General features: G+C 50.6%; 1 protein-coding gene across 1 annotated transcript in view; it reads left to right on the top strand.

Moving 5' to 3' along the window:
• The first annotated feature begins 1051 nt into the window (after positions 1-1051).
• Positions 1052-12350, top strand: part of LOC119111571 (trichohyalin) — a 70995-nt gene continuing 59696 nt past the window's right edge. The window contains exon 1 of the mRNA XM_037235381.1: positions 1052-1750. Within this exon, the coding sequence (XP_037091276.1) occupies positions 1136-1750 (615 nt within the window). The 5' untranslated portion in view covers positions 1052-1135. The remainder of the gene's footprint in view (positions 1751-12350) is intronic.

The raw sequence follows: 12350 nt of genomic DNA, 5'->3' as shown, positions 1-12350 counted from the left end.
CTGGAGCAGATTCTGCCACCGGTCGGGTATAATGCAATGCTGGCCGCCCGAGACTCACTATACTCAGGGCGCACTCGGCATATTTGAAGGAGCGTCCCCTGCTAGTTCAGAGATAAGTCCTCTGTTGGCCGAAGACCATTTGGCACTGGTCGGATGCCGGGAACTCGTCACTGGAAAACCCTGCCGTTCGCGGAAGGGCACGCTGGCCGAGCCGCTGGTCGTCGAGCTAGCCCAAGGCAAACTGGGTCAGGTCGCATCGATCATCGCCGTCCTCTCATCTGTCAGCAGTCGTGTGGTCCCCGCTCTCGGGTCGCCCAAGCAGCAGACGCCGGCCAGAGCGAGATGGCGCCGCGCCCGAGCCTGCCGCGCGGCTGACGGCTAGCAGCTGTCGGCCAGCTCTCGGAGACGCAGGGAGACTCGCCGACCCGAGGCAGGTCTCGGTCTCCTCCTCGGCTGGCGGCTGCCTCCGGCCAACGTGTTGGTTTCCAGCGCTCTCTCCCCTTCCAGCGCAGGATGCAGCCGGGCTTTGGCGCGTCGCAGTCGTCGCCGCTGGGTCGCGGCCCGCCCCTCCCGTGGTGGCACCGCTGTCCGCTCCTCTCCCTCCTCCCGCCGCCAGCCCGGACGGTTGTCGTGCGACCCTTCGACTCGTTGACTCGTGGCCGAGGCGCGTCGCGGCCGCGCGAACCGTTCGCCAACATAAGAGCACGCCAAGGCGGGCGGGCGTGCGTCGAGCGCCGATTGATCGCACGCGTCGACGACGGCGGCGGTCGGGCGGCCGATGTGCCGTCGGCCGGCGCCTGGGCCAGTGGTGGCAGCTGCCCGGTGTGGGCAGCATGAGTGACGCGGTGTCGAGCGGCTCTTGCGCCGGTGAGGCGGCATGTCGCGCGAGCTGTACGCCACTGAGCCGCCGCCGGGCCGCGCCGGTCGCCGCGCCGAGCCGGTGACCGCCGGCGCCTACCCGCCGCAGCAGGCCGCCGGCCGCGGCAGTCCGCTGGTGAGGCGCTCGCAGCGTCACAGCCGCTCCACCAGCAACTCGCCGCTGCCAGGCGAGCCGCGCCGCGCGCCGCACGGCACCTCCAGCGCGCACGCCAAGGAGCCGCCGCCGTACCCCAACGACGAGCTGGGCAGCCCGGGCATGGATCACCTGGACCGCGGGGGGCCTCGCGCCAACTCGCACCACCGCTCGCGCTCCACGTCGCGCGGCGCCTCGTCGCGCGGCTACCACGGCGGCCTGGAGCGCGACGGGCACGAGCGCGAGTTCGTGCCGATCCGCGACCCGCCGCCGCGCGACCGCTCGCTGGACAGGCCCGAACTGGGCATGCCGCCGCGCCGAGACCGCTCGCTCGAGCGCGGCATGCGCGACGGCATGAGGGACAGCATGCGCGACGGCATGCGCGACGGCATGCGCGACGGCATGATGGACGAGGAGGGTCTGTACGGGCCGTCGCCGGGCCACCACATGTCGCGGTCGGCGCGCCAGTCTCCGAACCCCGAGTTCGGAGCCAAGCACGGCAACACGCGCGACTCGTACATAGTGGAGATGCAGGCGCAGAACGGCGAGTTTCACCGCGAGCTCAGCCAGCTGAAGAAGGAACTGGAGCTGACCAATCAGAAGCTGGGCTCCAGCATGCACAGCATCAAGACCTTCTGGTCGCCGGAGCTGAAGAAGGAGCGTCAGATGCGGAAGGATGAGTCGGCCAAGTACAGCCTGATGAACGACCAGATCAAGCTGCTCACCACCGAGAACCAGGTGGGTGTCGCAACGGTCCGCCAGTCTGCGCACACAACACGAATTGTTTGCGTTTGAAAACTGTTATGCATTGTTACACTTAACGTTGCAGCGCCGAGGGGAAGGTCGAGGAGAGGCAGATGATGAAATTGCCTGGATCACTCACAGGTTGGAACGGTAATAACACTAAATCGGCCGTCCGTCCGTCCCGATAGCTCGGCTGGTTAAAGCGCCTGCCTTCTGATGGTCATCCGTGGCTGGGTGGGTTCGAGTCGCCTTACACTCGTTATTTATTCTTGTCTGATGGCTGGTGGCCGGTGGCAGTAGCGGCACTTTAGGTCGGGTGGCGTCACAGGGCTTGGCGGACCGTGCAGAGCATTGTGGCACGTTAGATTTTCGCCACGATATGCTGCCGTTGACCCGGATTTTGCGATCAGGCGGTGGGGTCAGGGCTCATACCACGAGCAATGCTTAGTGTTGGCGCTGCCCCATTCGCGGAGGAGTCTCGGACTAAACCTTTAAAAACAGTTGACCGGGCCCTGCTTAATATTATGTATATATATATATATATATATATATATATATATATATGTGTGTGTGTGTGTGTGTGTGTGTGTGTGTGTGTGTGTGTGTGTGTGTGTGTGTGTGTGTGTGTGTGTGTGTGTGTGTGTGTGTGTGTGTGTGTGTGTGTGTGTGTGTGTGTGTGTGTGTGTGTGTGTGTGTGTGTGTGTGTGTGTGTGTGTGTGTGTGTGTGTGTGGTGTGTGTGTGTGTGTGTGTGTGTGTGTGTGTGTGTGTGTGTGTGTGTGTGTGTGTGTGTGTGTGTGTGTGTGTGTGTGTGTGTGTGTGTGTGTGTGTGTGTGTGTGTGTGTGTGTGTGTGTGTGTGTGTGTGTGTGTGTGTGTGTGTGTGTGTGTGTGTGTGTGTGTGTGTGTGTGTGTGTGTGTGTGTGTGTGTGTGTGTGTGTGTGTGTGTGTGTGTGTGTGTGAACTATGACCCAATAAAACTCATATGCACATGTCTTAACCTGGATGTGCTAAAAATGCTCCAGCTTAAAATCCCACGAAGAAAATGCTCAGCTGATGCCGATAAAGCGATGCCGATGCCTTTATCATATGGGGTCATATGGTGCAGCAGCCCAATGACACAAGGCATGCAAATATAAGTGGTTGTGCTAAAAGTAAGTACTAACTAATAATACGAAAAATGGTGGCATGGTAAAAGAACGAAATGATCTAGTTTGCTCTGAAATGATCAAATGTGAAGTCATGAAAAAACAGGCAAATATGCAACATAATCGTGTCGTTCAGTGGCTATTTCCAAAAGTATTGCTTTGTTTTTCATTCAAGTAATGCATCCCGCTTGTTCATCGGTGACCGAACATGAAAAAGCTGACTTACATCACTTTCTTTCACAATCACGCTCGGGAGAAATTACAGTAATATGCATAGCAATGTTGTCTCAATGGTGAACATCTTTCCTTACGTAGTTCGCCGTTTGCCCTTCCTCGCAACTAGATAAAGCACTTTGGAGGGCCAGCAGCTGACTCGCTGCCGGACGAAGTCCCGTTGTTCAATTAGCGACCAATAGCATGAAGGGGACGTCAAGACATGTCATTTTAATTGCCTCCGGCAGTGTGGCGCACCGACATGTAACAGCACACCGACTCTGCCGACCTGTCAGCGGGCCGACCACCAGGCCTTCAATAAACCACCCCGCTGAAGAGGGACGAGCTCAGAATGCGGCTGGACGCGCGCCAGAAATTCCGATCCGAGCATGGCAGAACCGACGTCTTGACCCTGGCATTAGCCCGAGGGAAGTCCGCATGCGTCCCCGTCACATGAGCCCATTATGCGGGCCGCCATCCGTACACCGCCGTCAAGCAGTGCTACCATTTGTCACCTGCGGACCCATTAGCACCGTCTCTCGGTGCTCTGTCGATACGGCCGGCGATCGGTGTTAGCTGTCGCTACCCAGACTAAAGGATCACCGCGTAATTTTCAGAAATACACAGCAAGGCGTCGGTAAGCCGACACCCTGGAAATCATCACCAGTGAAGCGAATTTAAGTTAAGTGGTCGCTTTACCGCATGCATGGCGCACTGTACGCACACATACTGATATCCTATCAGATAGCTATTTTCGAGCCAGCGACGCCATCCTACTGACGTCACTTGAACGTCATTGGGTCCGAAGTGATGGAGAACAGGATTTATCAGCGGCGACAAGAATACTACGGGCGTAGGAGGAAATGGGAAAAGACCGTCGTATGCTGATGGAAATATTGACACGTGGTCACGAGTAAGAACGATGGTAGAGTGTTCTTTATGGTCAGCTCTGCAAATAGAGTTCGACAACGCTATGGGTTCAGAGGCTTGAAACAAGTTCGTGGGTGCTCTAGATTGTTCTTCTAGAGCTGTTGGACGTTGCTATATTGTAACTCCGTATTCTCTTGGATTTGGGGAAAGTGGGGTGGGACAAGACCATGCCAGTCGCTGGGAACAGTTTTCATACGTCCTACTCACTGGTGTTCCCTTGCCGCCTTCGCTGTCATTCCATCACTGTCGTAGCCCACCAAGCAATAACGCTTAGCATTCCGCTATTTTTGGGTGACTTAACTTTTATTGACCGGTGGCACTTAAGTGACGTTACCGGTTGGACACTGTACAGGGGCGCAGCCAGATCCCTTGACAACGAAGGGCACAGCCCCCTCCTCCCGAAAAAAATCGCCGTTTGTGGCTGATTTGTTGATGATAATTGATAATATATTTTTTGTTATTTTTTAGTTGCTACCGTTTATAAATGGAACGGAAGCTCGAAGCTTCTGCAATATTAATTATGGCTTAATTTTATAGTCCGTGAACCCTCCGTCACGAAATAAACTACCGTCGCTCTTTATTTTACAACGTTCCAGTAGACTCGTCGCTCTTTATTTTACAATGTTCCAGTGGACTCGTCACTCTTTATTTTATAATGTTCCACTGGACTCTTTCCAAATCGATAGGGGTCAGAAGTGGACTCTTCCTAAACCGATAGGGGTAATAAATTTTGCCATAATTTTGATCTAGGTTCTACATAGCTGTTGAGGACCCCGCGAATGTAGACTGTAGATCGAAATAGGTAAGTGATTTGTATCAACTTGGAAAAGCCATGTTTGTCTGGAAATGTTAAACATTTAGTCAAATCGATTCGTGATGCAAATCATGTCACGTAGTTTTGAAAATGCGCGCGACTAGACATCGGACCGACACGTAGCCGACTGTGAGGTATTGGTGTCTCTGGCCTAAATAAAGGCCCGCACTGTCCCAGACGTCCCTAATCTGTGGAAGAGGCCCTCTGGAGGTAATTGACAATTTTTATTAGTATTATTATTCTATTTTTACTATTATTTTGGTTATTTTTATTATTTTATATTCATATATATTTATATATAAATATATATTATTAAATTGACAATGACATTGGAGGTCACGGCCTCGTGGGCGTGAGGCATCCTTAATGCGACCTACAGCCAGTCATTCGGGCACTTAAGTCTTCCAATCGGGCCATTGACCTTCGGTCCTGAGGGGCCCTTCGGCACCTCTTCGAACTGTTGGCACTGTCGGCACTGTTTTGCCGGAGGAGTGAGCTTCGCTGAGAAATTGCTGCACTTCTGTGGGCCTGTTATCACATCCGTTACAAATTATGATTCACTCAATGTGTGTCTTCTCTGGCATTCCTCAGAGCAAGTAGTTTGGACGATGCATTTGATCGCCACAATATCTCACATTTCTCCTTGCACCAAATGAATGAATGGGCGAATGAATGACGGCTGCCAGACGCCGGCCACATACGGCGCGCGTGCGGGTTTCGTCGTTTTACTTGAAATTCTCACCGGCGACGACTGAGCGACCGGCTGGTGCCATTTTGACGACGCGGAAATGTGGAACTACAACCCTTTACGAAAGATTGATGTATGGACGGAAATGCGCAGAATGTCAATTAAATGGGTGGTAAATGCAGGCAATGAATCGGTGCGTGGGGTGAAGTAAATTTCGCCACTGTCCAGGCTGCAATTTCGACTACAGCGTGTTGTATTCGGCACCGCTTTTTTTTAAATGCCGACATTCATAGCCTGCTCAAAGATTATCGGCGCAACCGTGCGTCGCACAAACTCGTGTAAGCCTCATGAGATGCGGACGGTACGTTGGTCGACGCTTTGAAATCAGATTCGTACCTGTATCCGGTCTGGCTGCCAAACTCTGAGATAAAATGCGAAAAACGCACAAAGCGGGCAACTCTGTTCCGAACGCTCGTGTGCACGTGCCACATGACACGTGCCACGTCACATGTGAAATCTCGCGATTTCCGTTGGATTATATATCTAAGCTTGCTAATTTCGCGTCCCTGCGGCCGCGGTCGCACAGTCGCGGCAACAGTTTCGAACGGTCCTTCGCCCACTTGTGCACTGGACGCTTTTACGGACTGCCCATGCAAAACCCGCTTACCGCACCGGCATGAAACACTCGCTATGGCACGCTGTCACTCTCGCGCGCGCGTGCACCGTGTCCTTACAACTTTAGGCGGTCGGTAGGCAGGCAGTCGGGCAGGTGCACCTTCCCCAAATAGTTGTTCAAATGATGTTCCCAATTTTACTCTGCTAGTGTGCATTACCGAATCAGTCCATGGTATGATCAAGGTGGCATCAGTGTGAAATATACCATAATGATAAGAAATACACATAACATGAACATAAGAAAAAAAACCAACATATACTATAAATAAATAACAAGCAAATAAATAAGTAGATAAAAACAAAGAAGAAAATAAACATAACAAAAACAAATACACATAAAAATATGAAATACACCACAATTACCACTGCTTTCTCACTTTTGCCGTAAGACAGCTACAAGAACAACCTTCCCTGCCATCGGTTAACTATCCAGATGTCAGGGCCCATTAAAATTCGAAGGGAAATATCTCAGGTCAGTAGTTCAGTGAGTACGGATCAGCTGACCTTTAGAGGTACTTGGATGTTTGGTCTTAAAAACACGCCCGCTGTACAGCATCTTTTTTATCAAATATCTAGCTGATCCACGGTACGTTGAAACATTCTGGCCGAAAGACCAACGCAAGGTTTCGCGATGCCGGGCAGCTGTTCCATTGTGCAGCCATAGCTCACCTCACCTAACTCCATAGCTCACCTCACCTAACTCCATAGCTCACCTCACCTAACTTTATCGCTCACCTCACCTAACTCCATAGCTCTCCTCGCCTAACTCCATAGCTCACCTCACGTAACTCCACAGCTCACCTCACCTAACTTTATAGCTCACCTCACGTAACTCCATAACTCACATCACCTGACTCCATAGCTCACATCACCTAACTCCATAGCTCACCTCACGTAACTCCACAGCTCACCTCACCTAACTTTATAGCTCACCTCACCTAACTCCATAGCTCACATCACCTGACTCCATAGCTCACCTCACCTAGCTCCACAGCTCACCTCATCTAACTTCATAGCCCATCTCACCAGCTCATTCACGCGACGCAACACCAGCTCGATCGAAGTCAACCGGCCAGCGTCAGTTAACGCGACGTTTAGGCACTGGTGGTTTGGCTGGGCGACGGAGGGACAGATATTTCAGCGCAGGTCTGTGCGGCTGACACTTACAATATTCGGCTCCAAATGCCTCGGCATGCACGAATCAAAGTGGCGTTTTACTTTCATGGTAAAGCTTTTAGCTGCACGCGATAGTTCAAATTCCCAGAAGCGTGTGCTTATTTCACGGCGGCTCCCCAAGTCACAACCGGACTTTCGATTACCAGCCTTCAGCTCCGTCTCCGATTCAAAGACGTGAGCCACTGTGGGCGTGTCGCCATGAGCCTGTTCGGTGGCGTTCTCCGGACTGATGATCTGAAGAATAATATCCGCTGCACGCCTGCAATAGGGCGGGAGCATTCAGATGAGAACTAAGTGGAAACATGCTTTTTGTTCTCATCCTCTTTCACTTTGCCAGCTTCCGCAGCTTTCTGTGCAGGATGTCTTGTGTTAAGTGGTAGTTTATGGTAACTGCCGTCCATCACGTGATGAGGTATATTTCGGCGCAAGCTGGGAATACCATGATGTGTGAACTACAGGTCCGAAACGCGATCGTTCGATAGACCCAATGCATGTAAAACTTTGCCCCAATACGCTTGGTACCTGGTAGCGAACAATAGCGCACTTTTGCACTTGCATCATGGGCCCTCGCCCTAGTAAAACGAGTGCCTAAGCACTCCTCTCTCCTGGATACGTTTACCTGTGCTGAAAGAATGCGTCCAAAACAAGGTTACAAATTTTTTCTTAGCTTTCAGTATAGCTGACGCAGTGCTGTCAGAAGTCATGAAAAAACTCGTAGTCATGGCCTAAGAGAACGGCAACAATTTTAAAATTTGTATCTTTTGCAAGCGGTGATTGGTTTCATGGTGCGTTTTTTGGTTTATGTGTTAGATGTCTGCATTTTCAAAGTATCAAATGCATGGTCATTAGGACCGACTGGGCGTGGCAGTGTTCACACTTGTGCCAGCACGCACGACCTGGCAAAATGTTTGCAGACTTGGACTTGTCCAATGCGCTAGTCCAAGGAGCTTTATCTCTCTTTGTACACACACATACACACACACACACACACACACACACACACACACACACACACACACACACACACACACACACACACACACACACACACACACACACACACACACACACACACACACACACACACACACACACACACACACACACGCACACACACACACACACACACACACACACACACACACACACACACACACACACACACACACACACACACACACACGCACACACACACACACACACACACACACACACACACACACACACACACACACACACACACACACACACACACACACACACACACACATATATATATATATATATATATATATATATATATATATATATATATATATATATATTATATATATGTATTAATCCTAAGATCGGATCTCTCAGCCCTGAATCTTAGATTTCCCAGGACTCGGGGTCCACTTTGAAATTTTGGTTGAAGGGTCTCTTAGGGCTGTGATCCATTGGCAAATTTTGTTCGATGGTCGTATAAAATTTGTGTTTTTGTGAAGGTCTGTCGAAGGATTTTTTTAAACTCATGGAATGTGTCCAAATTTATTTTCAGAATCCTAAAAACTGCGACATAATATGTGAAATCCAAGCACATGTCTGATAATTCCTCCATCGACTGTTGATTTCTGAGAAAACGGAGGCATCATTGAAAGACTGGAGGCATTGAGGTGACGACCCCTTCCCTAAATCCACAGTCATAAATCATATGATATGATTTTTTATTCGCAAGTACACTCGTGTTGAAAGCTTCTCCACCCACAACCAGGCCCCATTTTCGCGAGTATAGAAGACGTCACCGGCTTATCACAGGCATCACATTGAGGACACCTTGGAGCTTTGTGTCGCCTTGAGAGGGCCTCGCACGGTTTGCCTTGCAAGCGTCCTTCGAAAATCTCTTTCTACTCCCACCGAGAATCTCCGTCGGCACCGCAATTGTCCATGACGCGTCGCAGCTGTCGCTGGGTGATGAAGCCGTGGCGCCGCCCGCTGCCAGGCGGCTGGCCGTTGCCGCAGTGGGGGCCGGGGGAGGGGGGGGGGAAGGTCCAGACTGGCACCACCATCAGCCTCGTCACCCGTCAGCATCTGGCGCCGCCACGTTGCATTTACATTTTGCTGTGACGACTGTCCGAAGCCATTATGATCCGTCAAGTGCATGCCAGTGTGACGGCTCCTGCAATTTATCCGCTTGTAATGGCCGCCGTGGGCGACAGCACGTATTTTTGGTTGAGGGCACAGCCCCGGACGCAGTTAGGAACTAAGGTTAGCCCAGCAGTTGGGAACTTTACAGCCAAACCTGCCAAACCTTTCCGAGCCTTATGCCCCTAGGTGTATAATGTTATTGCTTCGCTTATCCCCTCAGCCGTTTATGTTCAGCTGATGCTGCGAGCAAACACGACTTAATGCGGGGAGAGGAGATAAGTAAACATCTGGCCATACTGGCGGATGTTTAACCCTCCGGTTTGGGAGCCATGCCACTCGGCGAAGTGGCATAACATTCTACAATTTTGGGTTATTGTCCTCAGATTTAGGCCACAGCATCATATGTTTTGGGTTATTTGTCCTCAGATTTAAGCTATAGCACTCTATGTTTCATCACTGCTGCTTTATTTAAAATGCGGGTTTGGTGTGACACGTCAGCCGTGCGTGGAAATCCTTGTCCAAATAATGGCGAACCACATCTTTCAGCACAGATGTAAAGGGAATGCTCCATATTTAACGGCATTGAAGCAAACATCAGGTATAATGAAATCAAGTCGCTAAGAACTATTGGTGTGGCTCTCAGTGGAAAAGATTAATCTAGGCAGCATAGTTTCTCTATTGAGTAAATATGGTCCTCACTACGTCGTTGTTTGATTGCGCCATCATGCGTTGCACAAGGCTGATTGGCAACCAATTCATGGGCGTTATACCTGGAAATCGAGCTCTTGAACGCCAGATATGAACGACTGGACAAATTAACTTTGCTTGGCCTTTATCGCCGTATGGCCAACAGAATGACAAGACATGCATTACGTTATGATGACTTCATGGATGCCTGGATGACCTTTAAATGGTCTGCATGAATAGTCTGCTCGTCCTCGAGTTGTGTAGCTCAAAAGCCAAAGAGGCTCGTATCTTGATAAAGGCAGGGCTGTGAACTGCTCTGAATGGTCTTCAAGTTTGCATTTCAGTTGAAAAAGCCCAATTAATGTGGAGAACTCCCTTTAAACCTATAGAACTCAAATGCTTCACCGGATTTTCAGATGCTTCATCATGTTATGCTACCCGTACGCATGATGCGTGCCGCTACCTGTAAACTATTGTAAAACCAAATGGCTTCACGATAATTGACAACAAATCGATTTGCGTCACGAACAAAGCAATGCAATGTTCACACCTCCATGCGTACCAGACAAAATATCGCTTGGCATGAAAGTCTCCGCAATACCGTTAAATCCGTGGCGTCAAATCCATGTTTAGGCTAGAGGAAAGCAAGTGTGTGGACTTACCTTAAATGAACAAAGCCAGGAAAATGCCAAATGCTTGATGAATTCCTCCAACCTCCTTTCGGGAGCATTTTTTGACGGTGCAGGAGTCAAGCTACTTTGCTGTACTCTCTATGGTGACGCCAACGTGTGAGATGCTTACCATGTGAGGCGTTACCACGTCACACATATTCATTCACGGAATCAGTTTAGATCAATTAACATTGTTGTTTTTGAATATGTTCTCCCCACTAGCCGAACATCCTTCTTTATCAACCAGGACCGGTGGGTCTGACAAAACGCTTAAATTTCTCTTAATCGTGATCTGCTCTCAGTTATACATTTCCGTTTTTTTCCTTCAACACAACAAGATGCAAAACCCAACAGGTTCGGTGTAGGCATTTAGAGTTCATTTTTCACTTGCGTGTTTCAGGATAAGTGAACAAAAGTCACCGGTCAAACTTCGTTCTAGTGTTGTTTAAGGTCGGTTTAGGACCTTTCAAAGAACAAATGGACTAGTGAGGGCCAAAAGTCCAACTGACGTGAGTCAACTCAATATGGGGGTGGAAGGAGGGGGGGGGGGGGCAGCCGCCGCTTTACATTGGGGGAAAACTGCTGCAGCTCCACATGGGGATGCCCACTGGTCACTACCCCGCAAAGGAATACAATGTTGCACACCTGCGGAACAACTGCTGAGCAGTGTACGCCTGGCACTGAGCAACACTACTGGTGAGTGCGGCCTCAGGCGCGTGCGCTGCGAGAAGCTTGCGATGGAGATGAGTCACGCGCAGCGTGTTCAGTACGTTATGACACGTGGCTGCAATTATCGGGTCAATTGGGTTTAATATCGTGTATGGGGTTTTGCGCTTTTGTTCTCAGAACGCGTGTTCATGCGTACGACGATTGCTGGTCTGTTTGAGGCTGTGAGGGACAGTCCCCCACGTTTTGGGAGTTGTGGCGGGCGCCTCCCCTACGTACCCCACTGTGTCACCGCCCCTGACGGCTGCAGCTTTCAACATTCCCATAAGCATGCAGCAGTTACGGTATTGCTATAACCTTTGAGTTAATCGGAGTCCCTAGTCAGGCCAGTTGCATAAGTTATGTCACTGTCACCTCAGGAGTCGCCTTGACACTATGTGGTAAAGCACCTGCCGTGTGCAACGTTGACAGCCACAGGAGTTCGATAATCCAGCTGAGCAGAAATCGACGGCTCTTGTGGCGCGTTCAAACCCCGCTAAAGCGTTATAGCATCGGAGGGGGGGGGGGGGAGGGGAGCCAGGCTGATGCACAGCTCCTAGAGAGCCGAAGCACTTCTCGGTGTATGTCAGGCTTCATGGAGCAGTTCATACCGAGGCGAACAAAGTTCAACGTAAACACATGTTCGTACAATGCGGTTGATATGAGTTTGAACTGATCTTCCTGTGCGAGTCATGCGTTTTTTGATGTGGGGGGGGGGGGGAGTCTGGAAAATATCGACGAAATCTGAAAGTGTATCGATCATG

The sequence above is a fragment of the Pollicipes pollicipes genome, unplaced genomic scaffold (assembly GCF_011947565.3).
Source record: "Pollicipes pollicipes isolate AB1234 unplaced genomic scaffold, Ppol_2.1 Scaffold_7261;HRSCAF=8764_pilon_pilon_pilon, whole genome shotgun sequence".
Lineage (NCBI taxonomy): Eukaryota > Metazoa > Arthropoda > Thecostraca > Pollicipedomorpha > Pollicipedidae > Pollicipes > Pollicipes pollicipes.
Note: the sequence above shows the minus strand (reverse complement) of the source record. Positions and strands in the feature narration are given on the sequence as shown.